This window comes from Cyprinodon tularosa, unplaced genomic scaffold (assembly GCF_016077235.1).
Source record: "Cyprinodon tularosa strain WSP-4 unplaced genomic scaffold, ASM1607723v1 ctg151, whole genome shotgun sequence".
Classification (NCBI taxonomy): Eukaryota; Metazoa; Chordata; class Actinopteri; order Cyprinodontiformes; family Cyprinodontidae; genus Cyprinodon; species Cyprinodon tularosa.
Genome location: NW_024038343.1, coordinates 1,204,808 through 1,230,327, shown reverse-complemented (window position 1 = coordinate 1,230,327; position 25,520 = coordinate 1,204,808). Strand labels below are relative to the sequence as shown.

Sequence of the window (25,520 nt, the reverse complement as noted above, 5' to 3'; positions counted from 1 at the left end):
GGAGTATGGAAACTGAACACTGTAGGCAGACTAACCCTAGATAATTCCTCTCTCTCTCTCATCCTCCCCTTTTCTCTCTCTTTCCCTCTCTCAGTGTGTCACCACTTCATATCCTTCATAGTGTTCTGATCAGACACCATCAGAGGGAAGAAAACAATCACTCCACCATTCATTTGCTCTCCTAGTGACATGCAGCACAGAGGGCGGCTGCTGCTGCTGCTGCCGTGTACACAGAGAATTATTAAAACCACACGCCTATCTCGCAGTTCAGAGAAGATCCAGTCAGCACTGAAGGCAGGAATCTGAGTGAGGGGCTTCATTTCAAGACATCTGTCTTCCTCGCTGCTCTTGCGGTTATCTTCAGCCCTGCAGCAGGTGAGCAGCATCTAGATATGTCATCCTATTCATTCACATTCAACACCTACTGTGCCTTCAGTTAAACCTCCCTGCCATAGAATAGTGATGCTGTTTTTTTTGCTGCACCACTGGAGCAGTACCACTGCTGTGACATTTGCAGAGCTAGATTCTTGTTGTTGAGTCTGTTCCCAGAGTGTGTTGTGAGGATGCACTGCAGAAAGAGGGAGAAGATGATCGAGGTGCACAGCAGGAATACATTAAGAGAGCCAGTTTTACATAAGACTTTTAACTTAGCTTCTTTTCTGTTGCTCATCTCCTGAAGGAAGAGTTTTGTCGAAGGAAGTTTATGTGCAAAAGGTTTAATCCCACATATGCATCTCTGATACGGCTTCTACTGCTGGTTTCTTTCTGTTTTTGCTGTAACTCTCTGTCATCTCTGTGATTGAGCTGCATCAGAAAAATGATTCCCAGTTATTTGTTAAGGAAATTTATGCACATGCATACTTACACACTCACACATCAGTGAACACACACACCCACAGATGGGCCAAAAACAAATCAAAGGCCCAATAAAAAACAAACCCGTGTACCCTGTTTATTCTTGCAGCAACACAAACAAATTTCAGTCATGTGAAATTAGCCTTCACATGACTGAACATCCACTTGTTGATCCAGGCTTTCAGTTCATAGTAATTGGGTCAAATACTTCTGTTGCAATACTGATGCAGACCCAGATGCAGACAATCACACAAATGCACGGGTTAGGATGACCTAAACGGAACAATAAGGACACAATAGCTACACAAACAGAGAACAAGGTTATATCAGCCAAAGGAGCTGAACTGTGACGGCTGATGATGCAGATCACTTTAAAACAGGGCAGCTATTATCCTATGGGTGCGGATGAGGTTCATTTTAGGACGTTTTTTAAATTCTGAAAAGAAAAACCTAAACAAAATTTATATCCATTTATTAATTTATAATCTGAGCACTTTTGAAAAAACAAAAAAAGTGTTTCTGCATAGATAGCTGATAACCTAAAATTATTCTTTTTTAGTTAATATACTTAAGTATAACTGAGATAAAGAAAATCAGTTAAGCGAAAAAAAACAAAACTGTCAAAAAAGGTGTTTAGGGCAGAGCTTCATCGAGGTGTCATCATGGCAGCCAGTAGGTCTGATTGGGAATCATTGTGAAAAGAAACACCAGAGGAGCCTTAAAGGATGGAAATAACTATGAGAGCATTTTCTTTTTCTAAACAAAAATAATTTTACTGATTGTTGAGATTTTGTGATGCTTCAAGCTAAACCAAACAGGTGCACTTATATTTTTTTAAATATGTCCTTTTTTAAACTGGAATCTTTTTTTTAGAAACACAACCCACACACTCAGAAATATTAATACACAAATATAAAACCCTTATGCACTTTATTTAGATAATATCATTTCTGGACACCCTTTAAATATCAAGTTTGATGTATGATGATTTTATTTTCCAACTCGAAAAGTAGCCGCTTTAAAAACAAAACAAACTAAAGTATTTGTTAAAAAGCAACATTGTTGTAATTCATCCTTTCCCTTTAGAGAAGTAAAGCAATGACAGCTTGTAATCAGAGAGGGAAATAGAGTCAAGTTCTATAACAATGCATCAGTCCATTTTCAGTTAGCCAAGGCATTCTTCTCTGTGACTGCAACACCAAGGTGTTCACAGGCGAGAAGTTAACCCTTTAAAGTTTTTTTTTTTTTTTTTAGATTTGGACATTTTTGTTCATTTTGTTTTATTTTATTTTGTTGATATTTGATTAATAAACACAATTAATTGTAAAGTGAAAGAATAATGATAAATGCATTGATGTTGTGTAGGAAAACAAAAACTGTGTCCTTTTGTATTTGGCCGTCCTATTTTAATGCCACAAATTAAATCCAAACATCTAGCTGCTTTGAGAATTTCAAACAAGCTATAGAGAACGATAGCTTATCCCTGAAGGATCCCAATCGATTGTAATCTGTTCTATGGTGGTAATGATGGCTTAAAAGTTTAAATTATCTTTAATTAAAAAAATATATATATATAAATGCTTTCTGCCCCTCATTTCGTAAAGTGAAGCTAATGTAGTGAATTGTTACACATTTAAACATTTGAACCTTTACTTGTGACGCACAGAGGATGAGAAAACTTCAAATATTGTGTCATAAAATTTTTATTCAACAGAAACAATAATGGGAGAGGTTGTTGACTTAAACCCCTTCCCAAGATGAGTGAGCCACATAAGGTTGGTTGTTTTCAGAGTGTTTTATCAAAGCATATTTAAAGAAAGTTATGTGGAAGGAAGAACGTTTATAGGAAAAGATGTTCCAGGAACAGTATAAAAGCAGCTTTGAGAGGACTGATCAAACAGAATCAATATAAGTTTTTATCTAAGTGTTGGTGAAATGAAATAACGCTGCAATCAGAACATCATGAGCTGAGACACACAGATTAATCCTACACATGGGCTACAACTATCGGTTATAAAAAGAGGCAACCTCAGAATTGTCTTAACTGGCATTGTTGTTGCTCTGTAGACAAAAATCCTTCTTGGAAATGAAATGAAAGTAAGGTTTACATTTAACAGGAGTGTCCCAATACAGCTTTTTTCATTTCTGATACGATAACAATATTCCATACCATTGTTATCATGCTGCACTCATGCACACTTAAAGAGGCTCTGCATGGTCCCTAGTGCATACAAATAAACATACCTTTTAAAAGGCTAACTTATCTGTTTGTTTCTAAGACACTAAGCTAAAAATAATCAAAATTGCAATAAAAAAAGCCCTGAAATATTCCCCTCTTTCTGAAATGAATCAAAAAATATAGGAAAAAAATTGTCCAGAATAAAATTAAAATGTTCCCTTTGATAGGATATTAAAGGTATTGTCATAAATCACAAGTGTACATACATTTTTCTTCATTTATTTCTATTGTTCAGTCTAATACATCTAAAATTAATCAACAACGAATGTGCACAAAAATTAGATTTTTTTTTTATTATCACCAAACAGGCATATTCAAAATGTGTCTCTTCTTGGATTTGTTCAGAGAATTAATTTCGGGGGATAGAAATTATGGCAGAAATTAATGAAGTAGAAAGAAAAGCATTGCATGAAAATGCAGAAAGTATCAGCTTCTGAACTAACTGAGCCTTTTTCTGTTGCTACCTCCAACAAAGACAATGATATTTTCTGTGTGCTGAATAAAGCTGAGAGATGGTGCATCTGACCCGCTCTGCCATTTTCTCTGACCTTTTCTTCAAAGGAGGCAAAGCAGAAGGATAAGAAGGTGACTGCTGCTGGTAATGGAGCTGGTTGTCTGATGTTTTCCAGCGTGTGACGTTCAGGGAATGCTTGGAGAACACGGACATAAGGACTGAGCACAATGAGCATCCAGGACAAATGGGTCACACTGACCCCAGCAGAATTTGCCTTGCTACAGGAATATACTCAGTGTGAGTAAATAATTTTTTTTCTCTCTTTGTAGTTAGGAAATGCTACTGACATTGATGCAAGCCCAGCTGATTGTGATAAACAAAATGCACAGCTAAAATTGGCTAATATGAATATGTAAATGTGGACCTTGGTAAGTTGAATTAAAAGATAACATTTGATGTTATAAATTCAAAACCAATCAAAGTTAGGCAATTTCTGCACATCAGCAAATGCTTAGGAATTATATCAGATTATATCACTTAAACAACTTCATGTGGATAAATACTTGGTCTGCTCTTTAAAGTGCTGTGAAAATTATTTAGGCCATTGCAGAAACAGTCGTTGTAAATGTTGAAGTAGATACAAAAACATTTTGTTTAACTTATTTCATTTATTAAGGTTAAAATCTAGTTAAACAAACCCGGATTGATATAAATAAGCAATCAAGACTGTTGGTAAATTGTGAAATAAGTGCAAACAAGAATGTTTTGTCTATTTATACAAGCACACTGATCTGATCACTGACTGTAGAAGAGAGAAATCCCTGAAATAGGGTCTGTCTGACAACAGGAAGTTGTTGGGAAATCTTAACAATCACATCTGAACCCATCGAGGGAATTTAACAAAAATATTAAACAAAAAACACTTACGTCCATCTGAAGGATCAGTGAAGCCATACCTCGGTGGACAATGGCATGCCACCTCTCTAAAAAAAATATAAACATGAAGCATCCATATGGCTTTCATAACCGTACTTGTGATTTATTTATATATATATATATATATATATATATATATATATACATATATATATATATATACAGTATATATTCCTAATTAGAAAGATTAACTCATACGTTTGACATTGCCATTTTAGTTGTTTTGCTCTTTTAAACCCAATAAAACATGTAGGAATTACTTAATGTAGGCTATATACATGTACACAAATTTGTAAGAATGAATCAGGTCTTATACCTTGCCTTGCTGGTCTTCCTGTATAGTTAGCAACACACATGCAGCCCATAGACTGTTATAAAAAAAAGGCTGGTGTTTGCAGGATTGGCCAATTAAACAACACATAGACATGAGGCATTATTTGTGAAAACAGAAACCATAACCATAGTCTACAAGCGGTGAAAACATTAAACAGTGTTAAGAATAGAATCCCAAAATAACTACAAGAGTAGATCCTGAACAAATCCAGGAGGTGACTAAAGAACCAACTGCTAAATCTCAGGTGCTGCAGAGATGCACCCATCAGGATTAAGGCTGGAGAACTCTTTAAAAATCTAAAATGTTCTCTGTGAAACATAAATTCTACCTTCTTAGAGGTAAATATCTAATTTAGTTCCTCAGCCATAAAAGTAAGTAAAGTAATCCTTTGAATTATGTAGTAAATAGCCAGGTAAAACTAAAACATAGAAAGTTTTGTGCAGCACTATGGCTATAAATAACTATTAATGGCTGCCAAAGGCAAATATTAAGAAAGTCATACTGTAACTGTTCCCCAAATTAACCGAGTCAGGGTACCACCTGTTTAACGGGAATTGATATTCAAAGAGTTTTCAGTTCTTGAGTTATTGTTTAATAAATCCAACTCAGCAGAGGTGACCTCCTTGGTGAGCTGTGGTATTTAAAACAACAACAGTAATAACTTCACAGATATATAGAATAAATACAAACAATCTTTAAAATACTAAAATCAATCAAAAATAAATAACCGTTAAGCTAAGATATGCTGGAAAACTTTTAGCAAGGCTTTTACCATTCAACTAAACTACAAGGTAAAATGGAAAGAATGAAGCAATTACAGAAAAAGGAAAAAGGAATAAACATGAGTATACAACTAAATACAACAATCAATTTGTTGTATTTAGTTGTATTTAGTTGAATTAGAAATTTGGCCAAATTTACTCTGAAAGGTAAAGGAGGACAACAGTTAGTGGGTTTTCAAACATACAGTCTATATATGTAAATAAAAAACAACAACTTAAAATTGAACGATGCTGAATAAGAAAAATGATACATTTTGGACGATTACTTTCTTTCATCATATTGACTGATTGAATGTAGTGATGGACTACCAAGATGGTGGTGTGCTGCTACATATGCACCTTCATTGGACTTCATGTGGGTCCTTTAAAAAGAGCAAAAACGACAAAGACTGAGAGTGACGAACTGTGAGTTTAGACTCTCTAGCCTCTACTAGCTCTCCTCTCCCTTACATCAACATAATGTCTGTCGCCTAGCAACTAATGCCAGCATGATTGATAGCTCTATGAGGAGAATGGAGGTTTCTTTTATACTTTATTGTGATTTAACATGATGTTTCTTCCATATTCTTTGTTCAGATGAATCATAAAGAGGTGAAAAAAGATGATGTTCTTTATAAACTTTGGGGTGTTATTTTAAAATTAGCATTTGTATAAAAAAATTTTGGCCAGAACAATTAGGTAGATGACCATCGAGTCTACCGGTAATTATAAATCCACACTTTTGAGGACATGTTGAATGTTGTTGTCTGGATTCTGACTATTTGCTCCAGTCTGTGTTTGTTTGATTTTTGAGACACTTACTGTAACAAGGAATAAATCTCAGCATTGTTAAAACCACGTACTGAGATAAAGATTGTTTTATGCTGAAATACTTAATCATCTCTTACCAGACAAAACCTTTGACTGTAAACTTTTCTGAAGTATAGCCGAGCTTGTTGAGTTCAGGAGGTCTTTTGAACAGAGAAGATGTAGTAGCTGCTGGTACTGGTGTTCCACTCCTCAATATTGGAGCAGAACAAAAACAGTGTCATAATTACGGACAGTTTATATTTAAGAATCTTTTCAACCAAATTTATAAGCCATTTTTGTTCAGCTAGTCTTGTTTTCAACTGGGGTACAGAAGGACCCTACAGTACTTCATTTTGGATCCAAAGTTTTTCTTTTCTAAGATGCAGCCTTTTGCTTAGCCAGCCAAAAAATACATAAATAATGCACTTGTCCTTTCCAGTGCCAAATGTGGAGAACTTGGGGCTCTTGCTTTTATACCTGTATGACATAACAGGGATTACAGTCATGACCCTTCCATCCTGGGAACTATCCTGTAAATGGGTTAGTACTCTGAATTCTGAGTTTTATGCATGATCTCCGCTGGAGGTACATTTGCCGGTGCATCCACACTGCCGATTTGCCTTAAAATCCCCTGGAGCAGCAGGGTTGCACTTTGTGTTTTATTTTATTTTTTTAATGAGTTAGATAAGTTGAGATTAAAGAATAGCAAAGATGACCATAAAGGAAGGCACATTGTTTGCATTGCACATTTCAGAAAAGAAACACTTTAAAGTGCTTTAGATGATGTAGGAAAGAAACATTAAAGGTATATTGCAGTGGGATAATAAAGAAAAGGTAAGAAAATTTAGATAAAAGGTTTCCTCAGAGTCTCATATTAAGCATCTAAACTAAATTGTGCTTCTCCATGTTTAATTTAGATTCTGAGGACGCAGAGTGGGGTTAAAGCAGCAGGCCTGATGTGTCTGAAATGTTAGTTAAACCACAACAGATCTTGAATTCCCTGTTGACAACGCTGCTCAGCCCACAGTCATTTAGAAACTAACAGAAACTAGCAGTAATATTTTAAAGGCTGTTGTCTACGATGCAGGAATAGGGATGATGGGGATGATGTGCTCTAGTTTTTTTTATTTTAGTGAGGATTCTGACAACAGCTTTCTGGATCTGATTAACTTTTAAGGCAGACTTATGAACAGACTTTTAATGCAATCAGTTTGGCTAAAACTAAAAGCATGGATGAGTTTTTCAAGAACCTGCTGGATATTAGTAGAAATGTTCACTTTTCACACAGTATTGTGTTTGTTATATTGCTAAAAAACAGCACAATGAACAAAAACATTTATGTAATTACAGTAAACCTCTCACTAAAATTTAACATAATAAAAATTAGGAAAAAAAGACTGCTTTTAGTTTTTTTTTTTTAGAAAAGTGAGGTGTTTAATGGCTCCTTTTATTCTAACATTTTTTTAATTAGTGGAAAGTCTGCTTCACTGCATTTGGTGTTCCTGCACATAGATAATACAATAAAACATTTAAAGAGGTCACTGCACTACAAACATAAACACAACTTCTCAGATAACATCAAAGCATTGAGGTAAGAAGAAATATCTGTGAGCTGTAAAACCAGTCCTATCACCACGGTTACACCAAAACATAATGTATAGAAAGACTTTTCTCACAGCTTGCACTAAAAGGAAGCGGCTCAAGTTTTTATACCTTTTGACATCTTAAAATTATGAATTTATGGCACATAATCTTGTTTCTTGTTTTAATCTCACTGCACTCTCAATGTTTAAGCCGTGCTTTCAGACATCGAGATATTTTATTAATTGAATGATATTTATGTCAAATCTAAAAAGATTTAGACAAATCGTCAAAGCACTGAGTTTTTATGTGGGTATATAGTAAAATGTATATATATTTTTTGGGCCAACTTACTTATATGATGCTGAAAAGTCCTCCAGACTTCAACACTATAGGACAGTCCAGGACCTTCTTTAAAATACATCCCTTCTACCCGTATATCATATTTGAAAATGCCCCAGAGGACCACAGAACCTCCTTGGCATTGATGGCTTGGGTTAGTCTCGGCTGTGACTGACAACGGCACAATGACAGCGGCCCAAACATGGCAAGCAGAGCAACCCAGTGATCATTTTGTGATGGAGCAGTTATATGAGGTGGATGTTTTCTACCTGGAGGTCTTCATTAGACATAGAGGAAATGCCAGGAAGACAGGAAGTTTCAAAATTTATGACAAATCATTGTTTTAGACTTTAAAGCAGAGGCACGGATAGAGCTGCTGTCATCAATTCTTCTAAATAATATAGCATCACATCCCTGGCAGAGCAATAGAAGTCAAATGCGGCAACATCTTTTTAACCCAAGGAGGGCACCAAACATACAAAAGTGTACATTTTTTAAATGGTTCTGGATTTATAGACAGTATAAGACATCTATTTTTTTTTTACAGTTTATAACCAAAAACTGAATTTGGGGTATGCAATCCTTTAGGACCAGAGTGATAATGTTTCTAAAAGCTGTTTAAAATGATGTTGTAAAACCAGCTTGGCATTTCTATTGATCTATTTAATATAATAATTTTCTAAATATAGCTTTAGATGTAATTCTAGATGAACTAAGGCAATATATTTACCTTTGGGTTACGTACCAACACCTGAATTTGCTCTGAAATTGACTTTTTATCTCAGAACAATTCTGTCTAGGTTATATACCAGCATTAATATTTAACCTATCATGCAGGATTGAAACTAAACTGGTTTAGGGACCGAAACAAGAAAAAATATTTCAGTGCTACTATTTTTTTTATTAATAATAAACATCCATCTTAGAAAGGAACATTCTTTTTTACTTAAATATGTTTCCTGTTAAATTAATGTAAGATATTGTTTTTGAATTGTTGCAAATAAATAATACACTTCTAACAAATTTAAAACCAACTTTTTAATTTTTTTGTTATTTAAGGCAAGTTGTCAGGCATTCATTTTCATTTTGTAAGTCATATCTAGGAGTATGTATGTATTAAAAATAGATTTTTTTCATTACATAATATTTAGAGTTTATAGTGGAAAGAAAACAAGCTAAAACAGCAATAGCAAAGGGGCACTAACCTCTGCTATTGTTTGTAAAAACGGTGTATGTGAGCCAAAGATGCACAGCTGACAGATTTGAGATAATCATGTTTCCAAAAGCCCCTTGCTACTTTCGCTACACTCTGCATCCCGTGGTTATAAAATCCCCTGTTTGGTAACAATAGGCATTTCATCCTTCATCTCCTCTCCTCTGTATCTCCCCCTCGCCCATCATTAAAGTGAGCTGTACACACTTTCATAACATTTTAATAGCTGGCTGCCTCGCAAGGTCTGACAACAATTAGAGTTACTCTTTCAGCAACATAATTGCTTTTCTGAACATTCGCAATATGCTGCTACTCAATAGAGACATATTTCTGTTGCTGTTATAGCAGAAAAAAAAAGTCTGTTTCCGAGTTTAAATCATTACCTTGTCTTAATTGTAGATTATTACGTAGCTGTGCCTGGACAATGTGCCAGACAGCTAATCAGTGGAGCTATTATCACTCTGTTCCTAATGGCTTTGCACTGATGGCGCATTTATAAAGATGGTCAGTAATGATGTGACTCTCTCACTTGAGTTTGGGGCTTTTATTTCAATGCCCTATTTATAAGTAAGATTTAGAGAAAATAAAAGATGCAAAGCAATTAGTGTAGAAGGTAACAAAAAGGGTCAACAGAGCTGAAATGCAGTTTCTCACTAAATAGAACATATCGGCTACTTTTGATTATAATGGAAAAAAAATCTTTAAGCTGCATTTCTTCTACATGCACGCAAGAGATTCATAAAAAAAATCTCATTGATCCGTTTCATCCCTCATTCAGCAATCCCTACGTCTGCCCTCTTTGTGTCCCAGTGATCTTGGTTGTTGTGGAAATCTCGGGCTTGAATCGCCTCTTTTTTCTGTCCCGGGCCCTGTAGGGGGAGTCTGGGACTGCCCACACCTGCTATTAAACATACTTTCCTTCTGTAGAAGCGTTGTGAATCCTTTATACACAAGCATGCTCATGCATTTGGTTTCAGATGTTCACAGATAAAAACTACGGTAATATTAAATATTAAGCTGCAACTACATATATAGTTGCAGCTTAATATATATATATATATATATATATATATCAGTGACGTGCGGTCAGGGGAGGCAGGTGAGGCAGTGCCTCACCAGCCATCATGGAAAGAAAGAAAATATATAATCATAAAGTAATTTAAATTGTTATATTCATCCGGTGGTTTGTACTAAAAAATATTCATTTTTCACGTAGCTTCACCAATTTCGATTTTTATTTGTTCAAAATCGCTGAATTTTCTTATTTTCCCATTCAAATGCTTGGAAGCGATGCCGGTGAGGCAGCAGCGAGCTCTGCCTCACCTTGGATTGCGCAACCCCTGGCTCTGCGCTGGCTGCAAAGCGGAGAGAGCATGTTGCTGTACGGCGTCAATAAAATGGTTTAAACAAATGTAATATGTGAACTTATTTCTAATAATTTGGCTTATGTATATAATGTACAGAGCTTTTTGTCACCAACTGTGTTTGTGTAACGTGTTTCGTGTAATGAGCGATTATAAACGGCAGAGAACAAGTTCGAGGTGAGGCAGGCAGTTCTCTTGCCTCATGGATATATATATATATATATATATATATATATATATATATATATATATACATATATACCATCCTGATTAACATTGTGCAATCACCATGGGTTCTGACTCCGACACACAGGGACATCTAAAGGATACCCGCTGCTTCTGATGCTTTTTTTTTTATTTAAAGTTTACTTTGGTTGTCTGTTATCTTCTTTTTGCTGTTATGCTCTCACTTTTTTGTCCCTCGTGTCTCATATAGCTGTGAAAGAAGACTCCTAGGACTTACTGTATGTCTTCTTTTTTTCTGTGATTCTTTATTTTCTCTCTTTTCATGCACCCTTTCCTGTCTCTCTCTTTCTCTCTCCCCTTAGTTCCACCTCCCTTTCCATGTGCATTGTATACTGTTTCACTACCCAAATAAGGTTAAATCAAGTTTAACATAAAAGGATAAAGTTAAACCTTATGGCAACAGTCATACTGATCTGCTTGTGGAAGCAAAGCTGTAAGGCTATTAACTAGTTCAGGGACATCAAATCCTATTTATATTTGCTAAACAGGACTAAAACAAAAAAGCCTTTCTGTTTACTGCGATAATTTTCCTCTTCAAGCTAATAAAAACATGACCTTTGAGGTCAGAATATTACATTAGACGTATACAAAAAACCTTACAGGCAGAATTTTCAATGTAAAGGTACTTTTCATCTGAATAGACTAGAATTATTTTCTTATTCATTAAATCGAATTGTAGGTTTTTCCAACTGCATTTGTCGTTACTGCAGACCGGATCATTGCAGAACATGTTTAGGACATATTGTGTTTAATGTAAAACGGCCACAGATCTGGAATACAGTATCTTACCTGCTGAACTGAAGTCTCTAACAGAACTGAAAAATTTTAATGATAAAGTGAAAAAATTGTTCAAATCAAATTAAGGCTGTTTATGCCTGTTTTCAGTTTGTATGGTTTTTATTGTGTTTAGTCTTTCAGGGACATTGTTTGCAAATTAGCTTTTGGCTACATGGTCTATGAGCACGGCATTCATTATCGTAACAATATTTCTTGTTCTGTCTCTATTAAATAAACAGTCAATAGATAAATAATTTCATATTATCAACCAACCACAGGTTGCATTTTTAGGTTGTTTTTTTTGCAGGCTTTAGCCTCTAAATGCCATAGGCAAATAGCCATAGTCTATAGAGCCCAAAACATCTGCAACAATGGTTGGAATAAATGGTGTAAAATTTCCATATGAAGCCAAAAAGAAGTAAACTGCAGGGTAAAATGTAAAATTCACCTACTTAATCTTCTCCATACAAAGCTGTGAATAGAGCTTAAAGCAGGGTGCAGACACAGATGTACTGTAAGCCCAGATATAAATGGACCAGAAAATGGTGACACGCTGTAAACATTTCTCCCTCAGACTCCACCAAGAAGCTAAAGGATGTGTTGCAGGAGTTCCATGGAGACGGTGTGTTGGCTAAATACAACCCAGAGGAGGTGTGTGTTGAGTTTACACTACATTACATAACTGACAGTTTATGGTTTGGTCTCTTGTCTGTGGGCTAAAAAAAAATCCTAACATGGATAAGTTATTTAGTGAGTGTTTTTAAACACAGTGGTCACACTAATTAACCCTAAGATGGTATAATGTTGAGACTATCAGTGTTTCAACTTTAGAAATTCAAGGTTAACTTTATGGTCTGCAGGAAAAAACAATGAACATTTACTCCTGCATGTTTGGTGAATGCTTGTTTTAAATAAATAGAATCTAAAAATGATTCTTAAGCTTTACTCAAGGTTCAGAAGCACGCATGCTGACTTTTCTTTCCTCCATGCTTCCGGATCCAGAGGCAGGAAATCCTCCATCAGGTGATTGTATAATTTGTACAAATTAGTGTTTTGATATACAGTATACACACTAAGATGCAAGCTGATGTGTTCTGCTAGGAAATCCATTGCTTTAATATCACAACTTAATCTATAACCATACAAGATTTCAGTGTCGTTGTGTCCTTGGCCAAGACACTTCACCTGCATTGTCTACTGATGGTGGTCAGAGGGCCCGGTGGCGCCAGTGTACGGCAGCCTTGCTTCTGTCAGTGAGCCCCAGGGCAGCTGTGGCTACAGTGTAGCTTGCCACCATCAGTGTGTGAGTGTGTGCGTGAATGGGTGAATGACTGAATGTAGTGTAAAGCGCTTTGGTCAACTCACCTGACTTGAAAAAGCGCTATATAAGTACAGGCCATTTACCATTTACAAGATGCTGCTGCTTTAGGACCAACATTAGAAGGTTTCCTTTCCATTGCAGTTTGATCCATTGGTAACTCTTCAATGTGACTCGATTTAATGGTGCAAGTAAAGTAAAACTTTTCTAGAAATGTTTTTTTTTTTACTTCTTATTCATGAGTTTTGGTTTTTAAAGTTAAGAAATGAAACACAAAGGATAAAAGATTTAATCTGGGCTACTTTCTTGTAAGACAACAGCTGTCCCTGTACAGAAAAGCTGGTAGGGCAGATATTAGAAGTAGAGTTTCATCAGGGACTCTTGATCTTCATCGTTTGGAAATTCAGTGGTGGTGACACAAAGTTGAGTCAATAGAAAATAACTTCAGTCAAAACTTGAGAACCAGCACAGCGATCATCTTTTTCTGTCTCGGTTTTAGGAGATCGACTTCGAAGGTTTCAAGGTTTTCATGCAGACGTTCCTGGAGAGTGAACTCCCTGAGGAGTTCTGTCAACACCTCTTTATGTCGTTTAGCAACAAAGGACCTAAACCAAGTCCCTCATCTACCGACAAGCCTAAAGTCTCTGGTAAGTATAAAAACAAAACTCTCTCACTCCCAAGGCAAACACGCAGTCGTAAACACAGCAGATGTTGGTGTTATGTAGTAACTCGTATATTTGTCATCAGGCGTACTAATTCAGCTGCAGTAACTGGTGAGGCGGCATGACATGTAAATCGTACAGTGAGCCAATTCTCTTGGCAGGGGCTCTGTTTGTTTTTAGCGTTTACGCTAAATCACTCTGCTGTATTATAGCCAAGATGATGCCAAAATGGAACAATAACACATTAAACCAGGTGCTGGTTGTTTTGCAATGCCAGAACAATCAGGTCAGGCTTGCTGTAGAGGCTTTATTAGATGCATATGTTCATAGTAGTGAAATATTGATGGTGTAATTACCATTTAAAAATATACAGAAATCCAATGTAAAAAAAAAAATGTTCAATGAATATATAGGAATAAAAAAAGTTATTCAAACCAACCTGCCATTATTGTCCATCATATTAAATTGACCACTAAAGAGAAAAGTTTTATAATATTTGCAAAACTAGTGATTACTCAGTCAACATTCAAGAAATTACTTTAAAAAGGCTGTTCTGACATCATGAACTACATAGAAAGATCTCAGAAAGCAATATATACAGTAATGCCTTTATATTTAGAACTTTATGGATAGGGTCTCTTTGGATCCACGTGACATTTTGACAGTATTGAGCTGCAATGCATCCTAATGAGTCTCTGGCTTATCGTAACTCATCTATGTGCATCAACGACTCATCGTAAAGGACACTAAAATGGATGGACTTACCGTAGTTCAGTCAACATCCAGAGGAGAGTTGCAAACATCTACTGACCAGACAAAACAAACATTTCTGCCCAACATTTTAAAAGAATATATTTATGATCAGAAAGAGTTTTTGTGAAAACATTCTACGAACTGAGCAGACAATAGTTGAGCATTTAGAAGGTGTAAAATAAAAGTCTAGCATAAAAATGGGTACCTTGCAGACAAGATGAATGGATGCGAGATTTGTGATTTCTGTGACTCAACTGATTTGTTATCCTGTCATCTGATAATGACAGGATGATGTCTACATTAATTAAAAAATATTTAGATGTTAAAAAGAAAGAAAAAAACAAGAAATCTGGGAATATTTTTTCTTAACCTATTGCTGATTTTTCCTGGTCTTTCATCAGGTGTTTAAATATTCACATATTCTTTTGTTTTATTAATATTTCAGAGACAGATTCCTTTTTAATCTGTATTTAAATTCTCGGTTTAGCTTTTGCTTTGTATTGAGTTCCATTCAGCATTCTAAAGACAGAATTAATCTGTTTACCAATTTGATTTTAACCAACCTTATAATGAGATTTTTCCCTATTCTCTAATTCAGGCAGTGTTTGTTCCCTTTTAGAAGGGCTTTGCTAGTTTTTATCATGTAGACATATTTTATTTATTTAGTTTTCATTAGTTGGAGTACAAGTTTTAGTTTATTCATACCACAATTAATTATTAGATGTCAAAGTATTATATTGATAAAATCATATGTGAGAAATAAAAGTGAACATATGATGCCATTTTCCAAAACTGGTTCATTTACAGCTGTCTATAACTGAATCTTGTAGAAAAAACACAATTTCACATGAGCTTAGATGAGTTATTAAAAAAATATATATAAAAATATGTAAAGTAGACTACATATAGGTAATTTTATTATGTTTTAGTTTGTTTTTTTAATTACAGAATAGTTTCAGATAGTTTCTTTTCTGATTTAGGTTTTGCTTTATTTCAGTTAACAACAATCATCTCCATTTAGATCTTCATTTTTGTTTGGTTTTAACTACCTATAATAACCCTGGATGTAACATTTTAACTGTTGCATTTTGACTTTGGAGGACATTTTTGGAGCTGAACTTTTACAGAGCAATGGGGCCCTGCGATATTTTGCAACATTGTAAAATCTGCATGATGATCCTGCTTTCTATACGGACAGAGGAGGCTGACAATGGTTACTGCAAGAATGCTGATTTAATGTCTTCAAAAACTGTATTTTCTTTTTGTTACACTGTGTGTTTTTGAAAAGCAGGAGGCCAAAGTTCAGTGTATCATTTGTAACACATCATAATCATTTTAAATTGCTACCACAGGGCATTATAATATAAAACAGGTATAACGTCAATGTACTCTCTGAATCTAAAATTCTGCTCTTGCCTTCACCTTCTACCTTCAGAGGTTTCCACATTGGATCATCTCCATCTCACTTTATGCCATCCTTCTCTTTAACAACACCCCTCTGTGTTTTTAAGTGAGAAAACACTCATATAATAATCATTACATTTTTTCAGCATTACAATCAAAATGTGTTTTCTTGGAAAAACAGTGAGAAAAATCAACTAACTGTTGTCAAAACTTCTAAGCAGAACTTAAGTCATACATTTTAGGACATTTTATATTATAAATAAAAAAAAATGTTGGTGTGTGTCGCCAATTTTTTGAACTTGTACCATTGAACATTGCTCTTTACGATATTTAAAGTCTGATACATTAATCGATAAAGCCTTCTAAGAAAACTTCACATCTGCATTCCTAACCTGTCTGCTCTCTTCTTTGTTCTGTATGATTCAGTTTATCAAAGATTATATTGGCTAAAAACAAAATGCATACAGTAATTTTCAGATTTTTATTTGTAATAAAAATGTAAACACATAAAAAATATATTTTAAAAAACAAACATCTATGTGTTGGTTTTTCACATAATACTTGTGGTTTCAACATGTAATAATGCCAGTTAAAGGGTTGTTGTGATTTTGTAACACACTGTAGAGCCAAAATCTGATCTGAAGCCTTTTTCCTTTACATGTATCCGTATAATTCAATCAAGTCCATTCCAACTACATATAGAGCACTTTAAAACTACCCAAGGACAATACGGTGTAGAGTGAACAACAGCAACCCAATGCACATTCAGAGAACTAACATGAAATAAAAAAATAAAATATAACAAATGACAAAAATTAAAATAAAAGCTACAAATGTCTGCAATGAAAAATAGCTAAAAATGACAGGCTAAGATCAACATATCAAGTGGAGTTAAAAGCAAGCGCAAAGAAATGAGTTAAAAATCAGGAAGAGAGGTAAAACAAATCAAATAACTTTAAAATGAATCCTAAAATCTAAAGGCATAATGAGGCACAAATATGGGTGGGTGCTAAATGTGGGTGCTAAAAGACATAGGCTACCACAGAATTTTGCACTTTCTGGATTGAGCAATGTTGGAGGCACTAAGTCCACATATAAAGTGCATTACAGTAATCCAGCCAGGTAGTGATGAAGGCATGGATCACGGTCTCTACTCTACTCTTCTCTGGAGAGGATGGGCAATTGGTCAACTGCCTTAAAAAAACAAACAAAAAAAACTTGTCTTTACAATTGCTATAATCTAGCTGCAAAAATGTAAGATCAGCATCCACTTTGCCAGCGAGGCTTTTAATAAGTGACTTCCTGTACAGGGTTAGGTAACTTAGGTCAACCAAAGGAGCCTCCTGCTGAAAACAGGCAGCAGGCCTAGTGGTTATGGCATTCTGCTTGGAATCCAGAGGTTCTGAGTTCGAGCCCCACTCAAACAGACTGCCACTTTGGGTCCCTGGGCAAGACCCTTAACCCCACACTGCTCCCCTGGTGCTGCACAATGGCAGCCCGCTGCTTTGATCAAACATTTTAAGGGACAATCAAGTGCTGTGTGAAGTTTTAAAACCTGATTAGAAAAACCCCTAAAATATCATGCTCTTCCAAAAGGCCATCAGCTGATCATCAACCAAGAATTAAAAAAATAAAGGTAAGCTTAAAAATAGGCCTATCATTTGAAAGAATTGTCGGATCAAGAGTTGGTTTTGAACCACAGCATATTTTAAAATTGTGGGAACTATGTCCAAAGACAGACTACTGTTTACAATAGCAGACTGGGAAAGACCTCCTAGAAAAATTGAGGAGGAACATCACCATAGTTAAGGACAGAAGGTTTTAAACAACCAACAGTTTTACTGAGAGCTGTATAATTGTTTTCCCTCCCCTATACCCATCTAAGCTATCCTACTTTGGACCCCTAACCCCTCCTCTCTATCCACTCCTGTCAATCATGAATCATCATCAAACAACTCTGAAAGACCCTGATTGCTCTGGTGCCTAGGATTTTTCTTTTCTTTATTTTTGTGGTTTTTTTGTAATTGATAATATTTTTTAAATACTACTTATCTAAGCATGTTCTTTATCATCTAAGAGTTTGGACAAAACTCAGAAGAAATTTCCAAAAATTCAGCGGGTACAACCCAGAACTGCCATTGAACCCAGATGTAACTTAGGAGGGAATACCAGAACTTCAATGGAATATTTATGCAACTTGCCAGGGAATTCCTTCAGACTTTTATGATACATTCCTGCCACTTTCCAGAAAGTCTAATATATTTCTTTATCTGAGATATTTTCTGAGTAGCTTTTTACATGCTTTTCTGAAGCAAAGAAGGTATCATAACACATTACAAAAACTTTTATAACAGGTACTTACCAGGTAAATTCCAGGAAAGTGTTGGTAGGTTTCAGAAAAATACTTTGGAAGATTCAGAAAAAGTAACTAGATAGATAGATAGATCTTAAAAGATAGCTGGCGAGTTATATGAAAGTTTAAGCAAGTCAACCATTTAATTATGCGAAACTAAAAGCTAAATTCTATATTTTTTTAAACAGATTTTCTTCCGTTATTGCAATTAAACAAACAAAGAGGAATACAAGTATCCTTTTTCTGTTTGCAAATAATAGCCCATGAGTAAAGCTTGCCATCCTGGCCTGCAGTATTTGGCCCAACAAATACCTGCTGGTTAGGATGAGGTTGTTTTGACCTTTTGTTTGTTGCCCCCCGCAGGCCTTAAGCTCATCAAAAGCAACTCCACTCCTCTGAAGACCCCTGCCCTGCCTGGGCCTCAGGATACGGTGCAACTGAAGGATATTGTGTTTTACCTCTCACTGCTGGAAGGCGGGCGCCCTGAGGACAAGCTAGAATGTTAGTATCATCCAATGTCACGTGCAGTTTGAACTGTCATCATTTGAAAGTCATAGTAAAGGATATAGTTTAATGGTTTGAGGAAAAGCTACCATTGCATCTGAGAATCAAATATGTACTAAAAAACCACAGTACATTACATGTATTTAATTAAACATAATCTGTTCCACATCTACGAAAACAAAGTAGCTTTTTGCAGTCATGTTTTCTACATTCTTACAGCTTTCTCTTGAGGCATCATCTGGGCAGAACGTCTAACGTCGTTTCTAATAACTGTTTTATCAAAATGCTGCAGAGGGACAGAGCTGAGACTTTTTACTACTTGAGTCAATTTCTTTTGAAATAGGTTGTCGTCTGGACTGGAGGATTCTTGTTCTTAGTGCTTTAAGTTACAGAAAATTTATTTTATGGTTTTGTTGAATATATGTTGGCCTTGGAAATCCTTACCTACAAATGTGCCCATTTTTAATAATTGAATGATATGGACCGACTATACATAATATGTTTCTTAATGACCAAACCAGTACATAGTACATATCATTATTAGAAAGCATGCTAATTGCAAGTTCAATTCATCGCAGCACTAGGTTTTTCGGCTTAATTAGCATTGAAGAAGCTTTCACCCAACATTTTCTAGATAGAAAACACTTTAGGAAGATATTGGAAATATTTTAATGTTCAAAACCTAAGGCATCATTTGGATCAAACATGTGTTAAATTGCCATTGATCAGTGTTTATAGATCAACATAATCAACATGTCCACGGTAAGCATAGATGTAACTATGCCGATGTTAGCACAACAGCGAATTTCCATCCATTATCCTAAGGCAGGTAAACACAGAAAGCATCCCACAAAACAAAGAGCAGAGAATATTACAATCATCACCTATACAGTATAAAACAAAACACAAAAAAATTTGTGTGGTTACTAGAAGTGCAGGTGTACCTCTGGTTGGTTTTTAGCCAATGTTTCAAAAAGTTGCCAAAACAGGTGCCACAGATCCTGATATAAGCTGGCAGTCTGTTGCACAACCGCATGCCTCTGATGGACTGGTGTTCATTCGGCCAAATTTAGTCCTGCATGACAATTTGCTCTGGTCAATACCCTTCTGATTACCGTAATAACTTATTTTTGGCTCGTAAAAGATAATAAAGGAAGTGGAGCAAATTCATTTAAAACATTACAAACAAAGCAAGAATGCATACAATCTGATATAATCTTTTTTAAATCAAAAATGTTCTGTGTTTTCTTAAAAAGAGACTCCAGGTGCTTCAAAATGGCCTTTGAAGTGTTAGATTGTGCATTATATCATTAGGCCATATGACTGAATAACACAGCAAACATATAGCTTTTGCTGGTTCTTTCATCAGAGAAGCTCTTTTAAGCTTAAACTCTGGCAGATTAAGCTAAATTCTCCTTAATGTGACCATTTAAAGGTTAAATATTGGTTATTCATGACAGAATTTCTTGTAAGCTTGTTTACTGGACTGATGTGAGTCTTAATTCAGAGATGCTTCTAAATAATTCTCAGTCACATGTTGAATAATTGAGAGGAGTTGCTTTCGTTAAGCACAGTTATTACTGAATAATTTAATTCCCTATTTCTGTATGACTATCTCTGCACACAACATGAGAGTGTGTGTCCCTTAAGTGTTCTGATATTCTGCAGAGTAGGGCGCCCTCTGGTGTCTTGTTAATCACAGTGCAGCTGATTAGCATAAAATAGGAAATAGAAATACATATATTTCTTACAATATAGGATACTGTATCCTCGATTGTAAAATGAGATACTTTTTAATCTTTTCCCCAAAAATTTCTATTATGAAATAGAAAAAAGTCTTGGTAAAATTTTAACTAATGCCTTAGAAGTTGTATCTGTTTTATTATGTTACTTTGTGTTTTTCAACCTACAAGAAACAGCTAGGGAGATCACTGATTGAAGTGTGGAACATTTTATTTCACCAAATAAACTCAAATAACAGCCTCAGTAACAATCGTGTGATTTATATGCTTTAAACCCATTTTTATTTTTGCAATTGTGGCATAACACTAAATCTATGTCTCTGCATTAGCACTGAATTTGGAAACAAAAAAACAACTTTATTTTCATATTGTGTAGAATTTAAAATACAGAAAAAGGCTCTGAAAGCTTGTAAAATATCAAAAGCTCTGGTAAATTTTATTATTTTATTATTCCACCTATTTTTAATGGCACAATTAGAGAGGTTCTTGCAGTTTGAAGGGGACAGAGGAAAAAAAGAAAAGAAAACTCTCCTAGGAAGACAGCCCCAAGAGGCTGGGCGCTATAACAACTGTATTTATTTCAAAAAGTACAAAGAGCAGAAAAAAAAAAGATTGCTCAATTTAAAACCTTTTACCACCATAGCACCCTCTCCACGTTTTCAAAATATATTTTTCTTAAAATGAGAGAAAACAAGAAAAAATTCTTTGCTTTTTTTGCCTCAAATCTGTCAGCCACAACTACTGAGTGTGTTAGATTTGCTTGAAAGTGTGTGATATTAAATTGCAGCCATTACACTTTATAACCATCATCAGCAAACTAAAGTGTTTACACCCCTGCTGGATTTGGATATTGTTTGCAATATGTAAATGTCCTATTGGGGGTTTGGTAAATAAACATATTAAAACCACCACACTCAGCTCAATGCTCCTCTAAGTATTTTTATATTAGCTCACTCTATAGTTAAACTAAAGGATAAGTGAAACACAAGGCTTACTGTCATATTAATACTGTCCATATTAATCAGAGCCACTGGGAACAATGTGAGGGATGGGCTGGCCAATCATTGGCTACCCCTGGTTGCCTCTACCAGGTGATTCTATGTGGATGTAATTCAGCAGTTCCCCTCTCAAACAGAGGGTGGCAGCAAAGACAATAATGGAATCTTCCAACTATTTTTGCATTTCAATTATTGGTATATTAACAATGAACTGACACCGAAAATACAGTAGCTAATTACATCATTACAGTAAAAATAAACAAAACTGTAAAATGATTAAAAGAAATATTCAATGCTTTTTTCAGAAATATCATTTAGAAGAGAAAGTTATGTGTCTCTGCATGTCATCTAGGAGTCTCCTCTGTAATTAGCTATAAATAGCAACTAAACCCATTTATTGAACACGATGATCCATCTATCAACTTCATTTTGCACCACAGACTGTCCAGGAAAGGGCCAATGCTTTAGTCCAGGTCTGAGAGGAGATCTCTTAGGAGACCAGCTCCTCAGGAGCGTGTAGGGAGGTCATAAAACACTGAGCCTCATTTTGACCTGTTTGAAGGACATTACATCAATGTTAGATCAGCCTGTAGGTAGTGTGTTTTTTCCTCTTTAATACTTTGTTGTTTGTGACTCCAAATCCAGGCCTCCATTAGTTAATACATAAAATTTCCATTTTTTATTTCTGTGATTTATTTTTCAACTTTGTATAAAGCAAAGTATTCAATGAGAATATGCAATTAGGTCAGATCTAGGATGTGTTATTTAAGTGTTCTCTGTATTTTATTTTATTTTATTATATTTTTTGCTGTAGTGTATATAATGCAACAATGCACACAATATTGCCTGTAAGAGTTTTACATTTGCAGCAAACAGAGGATAAAGTTTATTATTTCATATTGGCAAAAATATGACTGTTCAGCTCTTCATAAAGCCTGGGTTAACAAATACTATTCATTTTTGAGCATTTACTGCAATTAGTTTTAAAAAAAAAAAGCCTGTCTTTAACTTACCAGTTGGTGTGGTTCTTTAACAGTACATACAGTAAAACAAGTCATGAGTACAGAGATAGAGGCGAGCTCCTGGTTTGACGAGGCATCAGTCCGAGCGCGTGGAGGGTGACGTCGAGAGCGTGCAAAGATTAAGTAAAAAAAGGGCACAGGTGGTGGAGTTTGTCAGAGTTGAGAGTGCAGTAGACAGATTTTGAGCAAAGCGGTGCGATATTTATGGATGTACAAGAAACAGTGAATACAAAGGCTCCCACTTGAGATTTAATATGTATATAAGAACATTTTTTTTAATGTGTTAAAATGTTTGTAATAAATTGATTAATTCATCTAATTTAAAACTCTTAACCCTAGTTTATTCATTAGCAATGGATATGAGAAAATTGGGTTTGTCTTATAGGTATACATACATATAGGTTTTATGCTTGTTGGTTTTCCTGTTGTTGCAGTGTAGATTGGCCCTGAACACCCCTCAGTATTAAGTGTTCCCTGGTTCATGCCTGGCTAACCCTGTAAAAATGTTCTGACTACACCACACAGTTTGTCTCGTTCAGATATTCTTGTCAAAAGTTGGAGCTGGGATATGACCCGGACGACTAATATTTGACTTTCTCTTGTTTTCCACAGTCATGTTTCGGCTCTACGACACAGATGGAAATGGATCACTTGACAGCTCGGTAAATTTTTTCTCTTCATTTTCACAAAAATATAATTGTTAAACTTATGAAGGACTGGTTGATTAGGTGTTTATTCTAATTAACAGAGAAGTTGTTTTGCTGAACATCTGTTTACAGTGAAAGGTGTGTGGAAATCCTCCAGTATGCCCAGCACCTGGAATCATACCAGTAAAGCAGTTTGCATAAAATGCAGTAAATTAATAAAGCAGTTGTTAATGACGCTCTAGCTTGCAGTCAGTTATTATTTAACCCCCCATGTGGACTTTTTGCAGCTCTGTACTCTTCTGTAACCTGCATCATGTCTGAAGTCATTGTCGTATTGCATGCACACCTGCACTCAGTCTGCTCAGTGGTATCAGGTGTGCAATCAGCCACACAAAGGTGCATGATCTAGGCCTCCAGGAGGTGGAAAGTGTAAATGTGTCTGTGAAGGACGCCTCACTGTGATGTACCATGAGAAACAAAATCAAATCAGACATTTTTTTTCACCTGTTTTTATTTTGTTCTTGACTCTATAGCTCTGACATGTTTTATGAAACAAATAATAAGACTAACAGAAGGAAAATAAAAATCTTAAATTAGCAGCATAACAATTTCTAGACAGACGAAATAAGATGATTTTACAGACATTCATTTCGTGTGAAAATGTATTTTATCAAAAAAAGAGCAAAGTAGTTTTTTTTATGAATGAAAAGCCCAGTAGGTTTGTAGAAACAGTTATGTGGGTGAGAGTGTTAGAAACACTCTGAAAGGATGGATTCCAGTTCCAGTATAGCCTGTTAGGAATGGAGACGAAAACTGAAAAAATATTACCGTAACCTCTGACTGAGTTAATTGTTTTTGTATGACCTATATTCTTTCCTCATTTAACATCAAAACATGCATGAACCCAGAAATTGTCTCTCAACACCCTAAACCGTCCTCAGAGTCGTGATAATTCAGTGTGGCACCAGATACAAATGTCAGCCTCTCTGTAATTAAACCATCAGATGAGGAGCTCTTCCCACGCTGCCTTTGTTTCCTGCTGTGCAGCTCTTCTGCACATGTTTCCAACCTAATATTACTGACTGTTTATCATTCTTTATACGCAAAGGTAAACACAGTATTTGTGTGCCTGTAATGACTGTCTGTCCTGCAGGAGCTGGAGCACATTATCTCCCAGATGATGCACGTAGCAGAGTACCTGGAATGGGACGTGACGGAACTCAAACCAGTAAGGATATTTTATTTAGAAACAAAAGGACAAATAGATCTAACTTAAGATGCATTCTTGAAAAAGATCAACAGCAGAGAAACCTCTATACTCTCTGGTTCCCCTGGAAAAGATGTGCAAAATTAACATTTATTGCTTTACCATATCACACTTTAAAAAAATTTAAATATCACATTTATTTTTAAATGACAATAATCCAACCGTAACATTTTAGTATATTTTACAAAACTACACATGCCACAGTCCTCAACATTTGAAATATTTATTTTGCACTAGAGGTCTTTATTTTAAAGTCAGCTGGCAGGAAAATCAGTTAAAAGAGGGAAAGGGGGAGAGATATAGCAAAGATCAACATGTAGGGACTCGGATCTGTGACAGCAATATCACGGAATGAAGCCTCGTTCCATAGATCACATGCTTCAATAAACCTGATCAGTTTTTGGATAAATCAGGGCTATTATCCATTTTTCTTTGCCAATCTTCAAAATTGGAAAGACAAGAAAGCGCTCCATAAACATGAAGCTGGTTAATGTTGATTTCTCTAGCAAAATTATTTGGAATAACAGAAAATATTCTCCCCATTAGAGCATAAATAATATCTGCTGGAAGTTTAGGAAAAAAAGGCTGCCACAGCACAGTTTACAGAGCAGAGTGAAAATAACAGTGAAATCATAGAGCACTGTCAGAGGGGAGCAGCAGAGAGTTGTATTTCTTCCGAGGACTACCTTACAGGTTTTAAATGGTAATTCTGTCAGAGCGACAAATATTAAGCATTTTGGGAAAAACACCATAGGGAGGTCTAGTTTAAATTTAATTATGAATAAGTTATAAAGGTCTTGATTACAACTTCTAAGAATGATGATCAATGATACTTTGGGCCTTTCTCTCCTATAAGGGCCTCTGAAACCCATTTTATATAATATGTGGTACCAGGAACATTGTACAAAGATGTTCTGTTGTTTCACCAGAATAATGAC

At 35.4% G+C, this 25,520-nt stretch overlaps 1 protein-coding gene across 3 annotated transcripts in view; it reads left to right on the top strand.

Moving 5' to 3' along the window:
• The window catches only part of dgkb (diacylglycerol kinase, beta), a 100,666-nt gene continuing 75,146 nt past the window's right edge, over positions 1-25,520 (top strand). Inside the window, exons 1-8 of one of the 3 annotated variants that reach the window (XM_038279586.1) lie at positions 1-375; positions 3,724-3,845; positions 12,487-12,563; positions 12,915-12,935; positions 13,730-13,877; positions 18,766-18,903; positions 23,281-23,330; positions 24,469-24,543. In XM_038279586.1, coding sequence (XP_038135514.1) covers positions 3,776-3,845; positions 12,487-12,563; positions 12,915-12,935; positions 13,730-13,877; positions 18,766-18,903; positions 23,281-23,330; positions 24,469-24,543 — 579 coding nt within the window. In that variant the 5' untranslated portion in view covers positions 1-375; positions 3,724-3,775. Of the gene's footprint in view, positions 376-3,655; positions 3,846-12,486; positions 12,564-12,914; positions 12,936-13,729; positions 13,878-18,765; positions 18,904-23,280; positions 23,331-24,468; positions 24,544-25,520 lie in introns of all 3 variants that reach the window. The other 2 variants (XM_038279585.1, XM_038279587.1) reach the window with 2 other exon arrangements.